General features: G+C 39.3%; 1 protein-coding gene across 1 annotated transcript; it reads left to right on the top strand.

Moving 5' to 3' along the window:
- Window positions 1-3892: 3892 nt before the first annotated feature.
- On the top strand, window positions 3893-12316 carry LOC113128620 (probable G-protein coupled receptor 83). The gene is made up of 5 exons (XM_026304078.1): window positions 3893-4138; window positions 5032-5157; window positions 10056-10189; window positions 11599-12189; window positions 12256-12316. Exons 1-5 carry the CDS (start codon window positions 3893-3895, stop codon window positions 12314-12316), a joined length of 1158 nt encoding a protein of 385 aa, XP_026159863.1.
- The last annotated feature ends 3691 nt before the right edge of the window (window positions 12317-16007 follow it).

Raw genomic sequence — 16007 nt, 5'->3', positions numbered from 1 at the left:
TGTCCAGGGTGTACCCCTGCCTTCCACCCAAAGAGAACTGGGATAGGCTCCAGCTGATCCCAGTCACCCTTAATAAGGACTTAGTGGGAATAGATAATGGATGTAGAAATTATAATTAATTACTGATTTGATTAACAACTGCTTCCCATGTCCTCACACCTTCCACACTTCCTCTCATCAACAGTCATCACTTACAACCACGTTTTAGGCCAAGAAATATTAGTGTGTAATAATATAGTGAATGAATGAGTCTGTGACTGAATCTCACATTATTATATTCATTGATCGTATGAATATTTCACACAATTGTTACATGTTTTTAAGTGATGACTCAAGGTGAAAAGAAATGATCAGTGACAAATTTGTTCTTTCAAGTGATACATTTTATTATTCACATCATGTTCAGGGTACCTTACAGCCCAGCAAATTTGCAGAATGTTTTTTTGCTTGAAGTAGTGAGGAACTAAGTCTCTGACTTAGATACTTGTTCATCATTGTTCAGGATCCATCCCTCCATCTATTATCTATCTTATTCCTATTTAGGGTCACAGGGATCTGCTGGAGACTATTCCAGCACTCTTTGGGTGAACGGCAGGGGTACACCCTGGACAGGCCTCCTTTCCACCGCAGATGGTTCAGGGTCTTCTCTCCAAATAGTTTTAAACTTTCTTTTATTTCTACTCTTCAGATGGTAATCAGATTTTGATTACAATTCAACTCTACCCACCACATTATCCCCAGCCAAATGTTACACTGAAAACAAGTAACAGCAAAAGTCATTTCATGGTTCCTTTAGTATAAAAAGTGATCAAATAAGTTACTAACATGAATAATTTGACAACCCTAGCCTGAGCTCTAGACAGAAATAATAATCTTCCTGCTTTTAATTTGCTGTTACAGAAGTGGAACCACTGGGCTTCAAGCTGCTCTGTTCATTTAGCTGCTTTAATGCTCGTATTTGTATTTGCCATTTGCCCTTAGAGCATGTAAAAATGAATTCCGTACTACAGTAAAAGTGTATGCTGCTTTTTTGAGAGTTATTGAAACCGTAGCTTTCAAGATGGAGTCTGTCGAGTACATTTACATTTGATGGAGTTGATTTAAATAACAATGAAGCTGTCATTTGATCATTATGCTACTTGATTGTGAAACAGGCTCATATGCAAATACAGGGTCTGTCTATGTGGACAGTTTCAGGCCTCTTTGGTAACTAAACTATGAATATACACCATATATGCACAACATAAACTGTAGACTTAAGACTTTATGTTAGAGCCTTTCATTAAGGAGACATATATAACTACCCCTCTGGCTCCTTACTATCATCCCACACATGAATATCTGACAAAACGTAAAGCACATCACTATTTCAAAGCTCCTTTTCCAATAACACTGTACATATTTAGTTAGTAATACTCATTAGTTATAATTCCCCTTATCTATCTGAATGCAGCTGTGGAGGGATGTTGGCCTTCAATGCTCTGAACTATTCCTGTCTGCTCGTTTGTGCCCTCAGGGCTCTGTACTTTTTCCCTGATGGTAGTGAAACACACTGACTATATCCTTTTAGATAGAAATTAATCAAAATCTGTGGAGATAAATTGGCCCCCTTCAATTTCCTTTAAACAAAAGCCTTTTGCTTTCTTGTGGTGGACAGTCTGAGTGAGGCAATGTGTTATAGAGACTCCTAGAAACCTAGTGCTTCAGACTTTCGCACTTCCTCACCCTGCATAGCAAGAGCGACGTGGACAAGCCTCTTTGATTTTCTTCAGTCTGCAATAACTCGGTTTTACTGGTCATCGTCTGTGTGTGCACCACACTACTAGATGCTGCACCTCACCCCTGTAGACCATCTCATCACTCTCCACCTCATCATAGCGGTATCATCGGCAAACTTTATTAAGACATTAGATCAGTGAAATGGTTTTCAATCATGCAAGATGAGTCAAAAACAACTGGTCTCATCACACAGCCTTGTGGTACTCTTGTATTTAACCAGAATGTCGAGAAGTGGAAGTGGTATTTGCCTATTCTAACATTTTGTGGTCTGACAGCAAATCCATAATCCAAGAGCAAAGTGAAGCGCTCACTCCCATATTCTGAACTTTATGAATGAGTTTGAGAGGATTTACAGGAGGTTTTTAAAGGTAGAGCTAAGATCAACAAATAATATCTTCACATTAGTGTTTTGTTGCTCAAGGTGAGACAGCACCACATGCAGTGTGAGGGAAATTGCATCATCTGTCAATCTGCCTGCCTTATAGGCGAACTCATACCTGTTCAAGTTCTTTGAAATGATGGTCTTTACTATGAGTAAACACCGGTCTCTCTTGAAACGCCCAATGATGAGTCAAAGGCACTGGTCGATAATCACTGAGAGATCTGACCACAGGCCACGGACAGGAATATAGGGGTATGGGGTAGATATTAAACAGGAAGACAGTGTTTTTGGCTTTAAGGAAAAATTGAACAAACCTCCAAGAGCTGGTTGGCAGACGTCTTCAGTGTTCGACCAGTAACTCGATCTGGTCCTACTGCTTTATCTCCCTTAGACCAGCCCTCACCAGATGATGTTGGAGGACCATTGTTCTTCAGCGATGTTATAGAAGTATCTGCTTTGTTCATTTGACTGTCAAAGTAAGCAAAGAGCTGATTCAAGACCTCAGGGAGTGAGCCATCATCACTGTGAGGAATTTGCATTTGTAATCCATGAGTTTTAATCCCCATCCACATGGACCGGGGGTCTGTTTTTCAATTTGCTGTTTGTACTTAGCTTCCCTGATGCCTTAGGTTCTTTTCTATGCTATTTATCATTTGATTTGAATGTAATGTTCCCTTGTTTTTCGAACAATGGCTTCTGATTTGGATAGACTTCAAAAATGTTAATATATAAGCATGTCTCTGCATGGGCCAAGACCGCACAAAGTTATCGTCTTGTGCAAACATTTCCTGGTCGATCTGGTCCAAACAGTCCTGTACTGACTACAGCTTCTTCTTTCTATACTTTAATTGACAGCGGCCCTGATTCTGCAGATCTGAGGTTTATAGAGAAGAATAAATTCAATCAGTGATCTGCTGAACCTGAATGTGGAGAAGGTTACATTATAGGGACTGTATCCTCTGGTAAACAGTCGGTGTTGTTCCTATCAAATAAGGCTACCTATAAGCCGACCAAGAGTATGGTAGGAAAAAAAAAACAAAAAAAGACTGAGGTGTTGCCAGAGTGATGCCTTGTTTTGTGCATCTGACTTCTAAAACCGTCAGTCCATCCACCCTGCAGACAAACATAGCTCTGCTCATACCCTGCCCAGTACACTGGGCCACATGAAGTTTTAGGAGCGCAAATCAATACGAGTGGAAGGCAAATCACACACGCTCCAGTTTCGATTGCTGAACTTTTCATTCAATTGTTCATCTTTCAAAAGCCAAGACTTGAAAAGAAAAGGCGAAGACACACATATATATGTGTGTGTACGCGAGCGAGAAAGCGAGAGAGAGGTTCAAATACTACCATAAGAGGGTCTCTCTCACTCTCTCTCTCTCTCTTACGCACACACACACACACACACCTATATATAGGCTATGCGCTCGACATTTGCAGCATCAGACAACCTGTTGCTTTTGCGTGTCCTCGGGCAGCTGGCAGTCCGCATATCATCACATAATACAAACTGCGCCGTGGGAAACTGGGAGCATGAGGTCTGAGTGGTTTTGGTTATCTGTGGTCCTGTGGACGTCCAGCTGCGCTAGCTGGGCAGCAGCTGGACAGGAACTCAACGACTCTTCAGCTCTGGGAGAGGAGATCTTTTCCTACTCGCAGCGTTTAACTAACGTTTCGGGACAGTTGGAGAACCGGACTTCGGGCTTTTTCCTCCTGGACTTTGACGAGGGGATGCTGGAGGACTGGCGCTCTTTGGCTACCAAGAAGCGCCGCGGAGGGGAGTGGCAGGACGGCAGCGTCAAGGCGCTGCTGGTGGCCGCCTACTCTTTGATCATCGTGATCTCCCTGTTCGGGAACACCCTGGTGTGCCATGTGGTGGTAAAAAACAAGCGCACCCAGTCCTCTACCAGTTTGTTTATTATGAACCTCGCCGTGGCAGATATCTTCATCACTGTCCTCAATACACCCTTCACCCTGGTAAGGGCAACTATGTCACGCTTGATCTGTTCACTCACTCGTATTGGAGATTCTTACACTTTTAGGGATCAAAGTGGTCAGATGCTTATGGATTTAATTAAATGCCACAAAACAAACTTTCAGAATAAAATACTCAAAGTAGGTGGGGGAAGAAGAGCTCAAACCTCCTTGGTATTTTTAAAATGTGTCCTGTCATGAAAGTGTTATTAAAACTGGAAGAGAATTTTTTTTCTTAGAAACTCTGCAAATGGAGAAGTGGTATGAGAACATAGTTTCCCTGGTAGGTGTGAAAAACACAGCCACATGTCATTAGGAGTAGTGTAGTGGTACTTTTCAATCCCACTCCTGGTGGCAGGCTGTTGAGCCCCCCCCCCCATATCTCCCTGTCCTCTACAGCAGCTAATGAGCGTCAGTCTTACTAGATCAGGTATGGATTATTATCAAGTGCTGCTCTGAGCTGGGTGTGCTGGAGCAGGAGTGTCATGTGTCTACAAGACCAGCACTAAACAACACTCTTGTTTTAACTTTTTATAATGTAACCTCCTTTTAACATGCAACATGCATTGTTGCTCTCTGCTGACTTGGGTCCATTAAATGTATCAGACGTGCTTTTTATTTTATTTTTCGCCCCCCCCCCCAGCTTTTCAGGAAGCCTAAGCCCACCAGTGGTTTGTGGGCAGAGATACTTCTTTCCCTGGAGGTCTTATGGCTTACCTTGAATAAGAAGAAGTTTTTGAAAGCGTATTCCCATTGGCAATTAAATATTTAAAGACATGGCATTAATATGTGATAATTTTTTGTTTGATGAAAATCATCACATGCCTGAACTTGACAGTTTGGGAAATTTGATGCGTGTATATGGCCTTAAACTGTGTGTCTGTGTCTTCCCTCAGGTCCGCTTTGTGAACAGCACCTGGGTTTTTGGGAGGACGATGTGTCACATCAGCCGCTTTGTACAGTACTGCTCCCTGCACGTCTCCACTCTCACGCTGACCGCTATAGCACTGGACCGACGACAGGTTTGTCCATCAAGAAATGCAGCAATGGTACTCCTCTCTTCTTGGAGAGGGTCACAGTTCTGTGATGTACGTTATACTATGAGTCAAAATTGTGGTATACATTACATTTAGTCTGCCATAAATCCTAAATCCCTATTTATTAAGTAGTTTTGTCTCAGGAACTCCTACCTGGCAATGCTTCGGTTGTCTATATCAAGCTCCTGTAGTCTTAAATGACAGGTAATCGTACATTAAAGATTTTTGGATATTTTGGAAATGAAGTCCTTATATTAAAGAATTTAAAATCAAAGTCACTTAATCCACATCACATATTTATTATGTCCAGTTGTCCACTGTAGCTGCTTCTCTGGTCCATCAGGATGTTGGGAAGGGGGTGATCGGTGTATTCCAAGATGGACTCTGTCTTTGTGTGTGGACCTAAGGTACCTTAGGAGAAAAAGTCATCTCTGCCCTTTTTTATAGACTGTCTGTGTTCAGTAACCAGTCAAACTTAATGTCCTGCTATACACTAAAATACACTACCATTGCCTTTATCTTAGATGTGTTCAGTTGGAGGTATTAGTAAATAGACAACTAAATCTGAAGCATTGAATCAACACACACACAGACATTTGTTTTTGAAAACTCTTCTTTTAATCCTGCTATCCAAATAATGCTGCCTATGTTAACATGCTTTCTTTGGGTCTTGACAAGGTAATAATATTATCTGACAAAACTGATCAAAGAAAGCTGTAGAGTGTCATATTTTCACTGATTTAAAATGTGAAGACATTGTATTTGTGTGGCTTTAGGAGCACTGTGAAAGTGTGGACATCTGTTTCTTTTGAATATTTGGAGAGAAAAATCAATATGCATTCACTCTATAATAAGGATTTGTCCACTCCTGCTCCACTAGATGAATGAATCTGGTTATTAGTAACAAAAGTTACACATAGCACACTCTGACTGGCGCACTCCTTCAGTGTGTCAGACTACATGGGAGTTTGCATCTTGTGGTGCTAGGACGCTCAATAATGCATTAGATCTGGTTGCTTTACTGATATCTTTTAGTGCGTGAGCACTGACATCAGCTGAACTGTGTACAATACTGCAATGCTGGATAACAATACAGTAATATGAATGTAACACGGCACTCAGACAGACCATCTACACCATTGTTCTTAAGCACTAAGCATCAGGATGAGAAAACCCTTATCTCCTGTCGAGTCCCCGAAGCAGGGCCCTGCTACCATTGTTCTAGAGAGCTATAAACCCTTGTTAACCACCATCTGCTGTCAGCCCCCTTGTTGAGAATCAGTCAACCCAGCAGTCTCCAACTTTTAACCTCTGAGCCAACTCAGATTTTGGGATTCAAATAACAGGCACAGAAATACCCTGGATACACAACCTTATGCAGCGAGTCAAATTGGAAACAAAAAGCTGTTGCTGTTTAAATGTAGTTTCTGCTCAGGTTCTGTGTTATGGCAGTCAGTGCTGTATGTTTATATGTGTTTGTATTCAATATGTGTCTGCTTTAGTTAGATCCGTGTTACTGTTCTTTATTATTGTTGGTAGTACAAAGTAGTTCAACTTGAATTCTCTTGTTGTATCTGAAGGTAATAATGTAATTGTGTACCATGCAGACAAACACTGTTATTTATAGAGGTAATACCTGAGAACACCATGTTTGAAATGAACTTTTCCCTAAATAAATTCGAACAATTTGACACAACCAAAGTTTCCAATGCCAAAAATCTATTCTCACCATCAAACATTTCCCACATGGAAAGCCCTCTTAGGATATTTTACAGTGAGTCATAAACAGGGATTTTAGACTTTCATGGCTCATCATTTCTTCTTACTGCTGCAGGCGTAGTGTTGAACAGCTGTAATTTCCGACTATTACTTCAGGAGCTGAAGCAAAGTAGTGGAAATGCAATTGCATTTTTTTTTAAATTTCAAAATTAATTTTTGACTTTGGAAATTGCTGCTGAATAGGCAAAATTACCTCAGAGTATGAACTAATAGGGAGCAGATCCTCATTAGAAGATCAACCCTGACTTTTGAGTTATGGCATTGGATTTTAAGGACTTTTTGCCCATGCTGGTTTAAAAGTTGTTCACACTTTTAGCTCCATTTAGATTTCTGCAGATAACTCAGACTTTGAATACACTCTGGCTAAATGGTTCTCCTCCTCAAGCTCAGGACAACTGGCTGATAAGCGAGAAACATTATTCAGCTCTTGAGGCTCTGAAGGCCCAAAACCATTTGTATCTGTCTGTTCTCCTCCTTCCTGCATCCACACACACACACACACACACTCACACTAAAATCAATGTAATTCTCAGTCTCACTTGTTATTGTGGGATAGTAGTGTCCATATTATTATGCTACATAGTATAGTGGTGTGCATATTTTATTATGCTGCCATAGACAGTGTTATAATTATACTGTATTTCTTCATTTTGCACTGTGAACATACTCCCTATTGAAAATCTGCTCAAAATGAATATTGATTTGGGCTGTAGTGTGGTCCTGTCCATGCTGCTGAATTGAAAGGGAGACTGTTGCTTTTCATGTAAAGCCAGTCATTTTCTTTTGGACCTTTGGTTATTAATAATTGAGTTGTAATTATGCTTTCAGTCCAGATGTACCTGTATATTAAAACATTTCCACTGAAGTAGCAGGTATACCTCCAATTCAGTAAATTGTCTCTACACAGCATAAATGTTTAGACACAGTGTCTCAACAGCCTTTGGTCAAATTGTTAATGGTAGCTGTGATGAATAATGTGACCTCTGCCGCTGCTAGAAATTACTTTGAGCCATTTTTATTTGCTTGTAAATTGTGACTCCACATGTCTCATCACCATCAATGCCTGGACCATATATTAGGGGCTTGCAACCACTTAAAAATATAGTTGTAAAACAAAGACGTGAGTGTCCCTGTCAATACCAGTGCAGTTAACAGTGGCCTGTATAGGTTAAATATAAATTTAAATGTTTAAAGCATTGTGGCTTACACTTGCTGCCAGTAAACAATAAGAGACATGACATAATGTTCACCAGGAATGTTGTGTTGCCCCAACAAGAGAGCATATGAAAAATTACAGCCTTCAACTGGCATTGAAGCATCTGTAGCAGCTATGATGTTTTCTTAGGGTTTCTAAGGCTTTCAATAAATTTCATTCATCAGCCAGTGGTTATTGCCTTTATCTGCCCCATTGGTTAAGCAGATGTTCATCCTCTCCTACTTTCTTTGCAAGTGCTGGCATGCCTCTGGATACAGCAAATATCGTGTATTAGAATCTCTATTATTTTCATAATGGATGGTGGATGGCATGAAGCAGCATTATGAGCAATAAAACTGTAGAACAGAGTGATGGTCATTCAAAGGGTGAGATGATTCATTTGAAAAGAAGGGCTGAATGTGCAGGTCTTTAATGAGGCTGCCAAATTCCAAAGAGCTTCTATTCTGAGTTTTTTAAAATGAACGCTTTAACATCTCCATTTTTTTTTATCTCCAAAGGGCAATAATAACAAGAATCACTAACAACAACAAATAATCACTGTTTTTATTTTTTATTTATTTAGACCCCACATTTTGTTTGTATGGGTTCTGTGTTCAACAAGAATGTGCTCTACCAAATGGTTGATCTGAATTCATAACGGGGATGTTTGAGTGGTTTGTTAAGCTTTGTTAGGTCTGAGAAAAGATGCTGTACAATGAACAGATGGTGATTATTAGTAGCTTTTCATGTAAGACCAGTTGTTCTTGGATCTTTGATTATTCATAATTGAGTTCAATTACTGGATGTTTTCAGTACAGAGCAGCAGTACTTCCAGCTCTGTAAATTGTCTCTGTAAGGCATAAATCTTTAGTCACAATATTGCAACAACCTTTTGGTCAAATTGACCTTTTCTGCTGGTGGTTTTTATTCTGTGATAAAAACGACAAATGACATCCATTGTTTGCAAGCAGAATGAAAAGGATTTATTATGGCGGTTTTGAAAAGTAAGGGTTTTGTAAGTGTTTTGTTTGTGCTGAGAGATCTTTCATTCTTATCAGAGTGAGTTGTGACATTTATTTGAGATGCTCGAAGAGGTCGGTCAAATCATGAGTAACCCTGAGATTCCTGTGGGAGGGAGTTCTTGATTGTGGGTCCTTTTCTCTTGTTTTTGCCGCTGTTTGTTCATTTTCATTCTGTGGAGTCTGTTTTCACCCAAGAAATGTGTTAGAACAGTCTGTCTCCACTTATTGTTAAGAGATGCCCACATGAACACTGAAGCGGGTTGTGCTTGCTGTAAATATTTCTCCTGTTAATATTGGCTAGTGTACACTTTGTAAGTGATTGGGACAGAATCCATAAATAAATGTGTTCATGTATGAAGCTTATATGGGCTTCAGCCAATTAAAATTAAAAATTAAATTAAATTAAAATGGTTTCATTCAAAGTAAAAAAAACCTTTTTTATTCATAATTTTTTTGAAAATAAATGTGTTTATAGCTGAATGAATATGAAGACAATTGGAAACTGGATGTTAAAGTGAGAAACTGCATTGACAATATAAGGTGATAAAACCCCCATTCCTTCAGTTGTGTCCCTGCTGTTTGCAGTTGTCCTACAGTCTCTTGGTGCTGCTGATCGCCTTTCAGGTTTCTGGTAAATATTCTGAGCTATACCTGAGCTTCAGGAAAATAATTCTTTTGGGAAGTGGTGGGTTTACAATCAGATATATGTCAGATATATATCTGTAATGGGCCACTGATGAATAGGAACTAGAGCTCATATTACACTCAAAGATGAATATATAGGTGTTGATGAATGTATTTGAGGTATGGATCCAGTGTGTGTGTATTTGCCCTGACTTTGATCTGTGTGTGTGTGTGTGTGTGTGTGTTGTTTTTTTTTTCCTCAGGTGATTTTACATCCTTTAAGACCCCGGATGTCCCCTGCTCATGGTGCAGTCTGGGTTGCTGTTATCTGGATAATGGCCAGCTGCTTCTCCCTCCCTCATGCAATCTACCAGAAACTCCTGACTTTCACATACAGGTAAAATAAAACATACTCACACACTTCAAAAAGCTTAGAGCATTTTGAAGTGTCTAATAATAGTTACTGAGGTTAACAACAGAGGATGGCTTCAGCATTTAGACTATACTCACTTGATGTGAAGCGTCTTTGGAGTTTTATCACCTTGAACATCCTGGAGGTCACTGTGGGGATGGAGGAGTGTTCAAGAAACTTGGCACAGAATGAGAGCAATCAGGTATAATGAGGTTAGAATTACTTAATAGAGGAAACTTGAAAATGTGGGAAAACAGAAATGGCTGTGAAGATGAGATGAAGAAGAAATAGCAGAAATGAATCTAGTAATGGCAAAGACATGAGAGAAGAAGATCTTCCTTGTTTAAATTTTGCCAAAACTTCACTCTTTGAATTTCTGGATAGGCTTGGTTTGCATTTATTCTGCCACAAAACAACCTACAATTAATAGAAATTTCCACATATTGAATACAGACAACCAGCAAAAGCACATAGATTCAATTGAAAACAAAACCTGGAAACCGAAAGACAGTAAAAAGAAACCAAAAAAAAAAAAAAAAAACTCCCTACACAGCAGGAATGAGTGGGTCTTATCCTGGTCTGTCTTATCCTGCTGCCACTGTCCGAATACATGCAGGTTAGGTTGACCGGTAACTCTAAATTGCCTGTAGGTGTAATCATGTTTGTGTGTCTCTATGTGATAGACTGGAGATCTGTCTGGGGTCTGCTTCATTCACTACATTCACAATTTGGAAATTTTACAAACAAAAGAAAACAAACTGATCAACATTATAATTGTTAATGAAAATGATCTTTAGTTACAGTCTTACACCTGTGATCCTATAGTGTGTTCGGACATACAGATAGTTCTATATGTCTGTAGTTTCTGTATTCAGAACCTGATTTACATACTTTACTCAGGCTGTGGACAGTTGTTTTCTGACACATCAGTAGCAGTGGTGATTTATTTCCATGTGTCATTCTTCTTTCTTATGTCAGGACAACTTACGTTATAGACGTGATAGAGAATTGGAAAAGCAGAGACTACCTTGGTCAGCTTTTCTCTTATTTGTTTAAAATTCCTTCATGTATTGGAGCGTAGTCGTAACTGCCTCAGTCCTTCGGCTTCCTCTGGAATCACAATTGGCTCTCTGTCAGAGGAAATCTGCATAGGTTTGAGACTTTCTCTCCTTTCCCCTGTAAAAGGGCCCTCACAGTGTATTTGACTGCTTTTTTAATCTGTCAAGATAACAGCGATCTCAGCGGGGAGCACAGAGCTGCAAAAGCAGATGTCATTCAAAATAACAGCTTTTTGGGCCTGTATGTGTGAACGGTTTGTAATTCTCAACTTCTTTACGTTCTTCCTCTATTTACTTATCTCTTATTTTTTGTTGCATTGTAATTCTTCTCATCAGTAAGGAGAAGCAGCGTAGCTTGTGTGTCCCAGACTTCCCAGAGCCATCAGATGTCTACTGGCAGTATATTGACCTTCTGACCTTCATACTCCTCTACATGCTGCCGCTCCTCATCATCACTGTCTCCTACACCACAGTTGCCCGCCGGCTGTGGCGCCACAATGCCATCGGTGACGCAACAACAGCCCAGCACGCCACCCAGAGAAGGAAACGCCGGCGGACATTAGCCATGTTGCTCCTGGTGGTCGGGGTGTTCGCTGTGTGTTGGTTCCCTCTTAACTGCTATGTGGTGCTGCTATCCAGCCAAGCCATCCATTCCTCCAACGCCCTTTACTTCTGCTTTCACTGGCTGGCTATGAGCTCCACCTGCTACAACCCATTCATCTACTGCTGTCTGAATCCCACTTTCCGCCAGGAGCTCCGGCTCCTCTTCAACATGTGCAGGAGGAGGCGGAGAGTGGTGGCAGGGTTGGAACCTGAGCTCCACCCTGCAGCCGACTGCGCTCCTTGTCACAGGACTGCCTGGCCCGACAACCACGAGTCCTCCAGACCAAGACGTGCTTTGTCACACCAAGATCCCGCTTTGTCACAGCAAAATCATGCCTCTTCCAGTCAGTCCCACAATCTGAAAGAAACACATGTGCTTTTTACTGCCAGGCAGGCCCTCACAGGGAGAACTGACATCCTCTCAGTAGAGCCCATTGTTGCTGTGAGCTGAGTGCAACCACTATATGTTGTGATTGGCCTCAGTATTTGAAATCCTTATTAATTCTAATTTAGGATTTCATCCTGTTCCAAAGAAGACAAGAAATCTGAAGATCACAGAAATATATAGACAGGACTTTAAGAGCAGCAGAGCAAGATGAGAGGGTTTTTATGATGGCTTTCAATTAGAAGAAGAAAGTCTGATGTTGTTTTTCCATTCCATTTCCACTTCAATCATGAACTGGTGAGTGGTTGTATTCACCTATTTCTCTTTCCACACTGCTTTTAAAAATTTCCCGATCTCCTTTTTTATATTGTCAAGAATTGAGACCCTTACAAATTGCCCAAACAGTCTCATCTCAAGATCCATTTAAATGTCTTTTGATCATCAGTCTCTGGGCAGGAATTTTATTTTGGCTCGTTTCATATTTGACCTTGATAAACAAATATTGACAGAAAGTTGTCATTTACATTCATTTCTTGCGTTACACAACACAGTCTGATGTTTTTTCTATCGAAAATATCTTTTCAGGCATAGTTTTCATAATTTTCACTTCACTGGCCTGCATGACTGGCAGGGAAGCAAGAAAGTTCATTCATCTTCCAAAATCTCCCTGAAACTGTGAAAAAATGAATTATTGAGTAGTGATTGGATCTGCGCATTGAAGATTTGATATTTTAAAATATGGATGAAATCACATTCACATTGATTCATAGGCCAATAGGTCAAACCTGCTGCTCATACTTCTTGTTTCTCTTTGATTCACTGTCAAAGACTAGGCAGAAACAAAAAATTATATGCCACAAAATATTGCAGCAGTTCAGGAAGAGGAAAATCTGTGATATTATTTTGAGAGTTCTCATGTCTCTTTGTTACCAAAGGTTTTATGTTGTTTCCTTGTTGTACTTAAAAACATTAAAAAATCAGCAATGTTGATATTGTAGACTGATATCTGTAATGTATGTGGGATAGTGAAGTTCTTCATATTCTCTTAAGTTGTCATCAACCATACAATATTTATTTAAAAAAAAAAACAACAACATAAGGATACAATAAAGAAACAAAAATTTTAAGACTTTTCTATGACACATCAGCTCTTAAACCCAGTGCAACCAAATACATTTTGGTGCACTGAGCTGACAATTTTAAGAGGACCTAATATGACCACAGTAATTATGGCTCACTCTGTTTTGGAAAAAAAAAAAACTGCAGGTGTTTGTCCATTCTAAGGTTGAACATGAAAGCTTGCAGTTCAGTTGACACTGTAATTTCATCAACGTACTTTTACTGTTTTTCAGAATATCTGGGGTAAGAGGGAATATAAGCAATGAGCTAAGGAGGAAGATTTAGTATGATGTCAGAACTCAACATGGTTGCATATTTTTAAAGAAAGGGAAGACAATATGAGTTGCTATATAATATATATAACTTTTTGTTTGTTTTTTATGCACATATATTGTTTCATTGTAGTGCAACATAATAAAATAGAAAGGTGTTCATTAATTCAAAAATGTGAATTTTGTGCCACATGTTCATGACAATCAAAGAAGAATGTTGAGAATTTTTGTGGTGGAAAAATATTTGTTATAGACATTTGAAGATGTTATGGTGTTCGAGCATTATTAAATGAAATGGATCTGGAAACATCTTTCTCTCAGGCACTTTATGATGCTGCCTATCACATTTACACATCCAGGCAGTTGAAGTGTAACCATAACCATTGAATATACTGAAATTATAACGTTGTGAGTGTTTAGTGTTTCTTGTAAACAAATTATGTTTATGTTTAATAAAGTGAAAATAGTGAAATGTGCAGAAATGTAACACAAAGAGATGAGAAAATGTTACCAGAATAACAATTTTTGCAACTTTTATTGTGGTTTCATCTTCCATAGGTATTGGTTCAGGAATTTGAGTGACACGTATATGTAGCCTTGTGAAATGAAACCAGCACAGTCTTTGGTGTTTGTTGTAATTGGTGTTCTGAAATAAAAAGTAAAATGTTCGAAAACAATGTGCTATTCTATGCTGTCTCCCAAGCAGCTCACAGGGGTATCCCAAAGACGACAATGCTGTGGTGTGGCATTAAAGAAAAATGCAGTATTTTTCAGCTACATGTGTTTTACTGTGTCTTGATTCTAATTGAGACTTAATTTGAGACCGGCTAGAATGTCTAACAACTTTAATTATCAACGTATCATGCTGGGAAGAAAATGTCTCAGCATTTCACAACATAATGAAAATACTTTGAAAAAGAATTGAGAATAGGTTTTTAATATAATTAAGACACAAGATTTCATTAGGTGTACTGGATGTGTCCAAATAGGAACAACAGGACTGGAAATGTTGGTGGGACCTTTATATATCTGGTTTAGTCATATGCTATAGCTCTGAACGTGTTGCCAGGGGAAAGCCGAGATGCTCCATGTCTGCTGGGTGAATAAATAGGTAACTGCAAAGATGTTAGCCATATTAGAAGGTGAGAATCTACCAACACTCTGTTTACAGCTTGCTCCAGTTGGCCTCAAATGCAGACTCTTCAAGGCCTTAATGCTAAACCTACCATAAACGAAAAGATCTGTATGGAATAAAACCTTTTTGGATTCAGAGAAAAATCTTTAACAGGGTCTATACAGCAGCTCGGGTGACATAACGTCAAGTCTATAAGATTTGTATTCTGGCACTAAAGCTAATATCCAATTTATGTGACTGGACCAGAATCTAACGAAAATCAAAATATATATCAAGGATGTCTTAGACATACTGTATTATTCTTTCTCTGCAAAGTAACAGATATAAGTAATCTTTTAACAGTCATGTTATGTGACATGGCTCTTAAGAAAAGACTGTAAATGCAGACAGCATGCATCAACCTCCTCATTGTGAGCATGCTGGGCTTTTCAGTGATTTTAAAATGGCTGTGTCTGGTGAGACTGAAATAGTAGCTGTTAGTAGCATTAGTCAAAGGTGATGCAGTTTTATTGACAGCCTATAACAAAGGTTTCTGAAAGAGGGTAGTGGGGTGGATAAATTATCTTTTTATTATTAATAATTTTTTATCAGATCAAAGGAGAGGTGACATGCCATGACAGGTCTTCTCATATTGAGCCCCTCAAAATTCAGCCCATGACAACTTCACTATACTGCTCCTACAGAAGAGCTGCAGGGGAATTCACACTACGCCACAACCTGCTTCAAATTATTCTGTCACAGATCAAAGTAGAAATGAGTTGAGTGATAGATCAGAAGTAAACATGTCAGATTAGGAGGTCTAAAAACCTACAATGGCAATACAATGACATTTGCAGAAGTTGTGTATTAAAGCTGGGGTGATGGGCCAGAAACACACTCTCAGCATGAGTCAACGTTAAATTGATTGTGCCAACACTGACCTGCTGTACGTTTGTCCATTATGAAAATGCCACTAAGCTTTATATCTTTGAAATGATGGAGAAAAGTGCACAATGATTACTCTGGAAGATTTGCAGTAGCATAATAATTTAACAAATTTTATGCATTTTACCGCTTTTCCTTCAGTTTAAAATAGTATTTCTTCTGCACTCTCACTGTCGTATGCCTCCTCTAATAAGCCATAAAGTCACCAACAAGCCACGATGCCGATACAGCTAAGAAGACCCCTCTCTACATTTGTGAATGCTGTCAGTAGTGTTCAATACCCAAATGCCCAGCTGTTCAACCAGCC

The sequence above is a fragment of the Mastacembelus armatus genome, chromosome 1, assembly GCF_900324485.2.
Source record: "Mastacembelus armatus chromosome 1, fMasArm1.2, whole genome shotgun sequence".
Classification (NCBI taxonomy): Eukaryota; Metazoa; Chordata; class Actinopteri; order Synbranchiformes; family Mastacembelidae; genus Mastacembelus; species Mastacembelus armatus.
The sequence above is the reverse complement of the archived record's forward strand: the minus strand, read 5'-3'. Positions and strand labels throughout refer to the sequence as shown.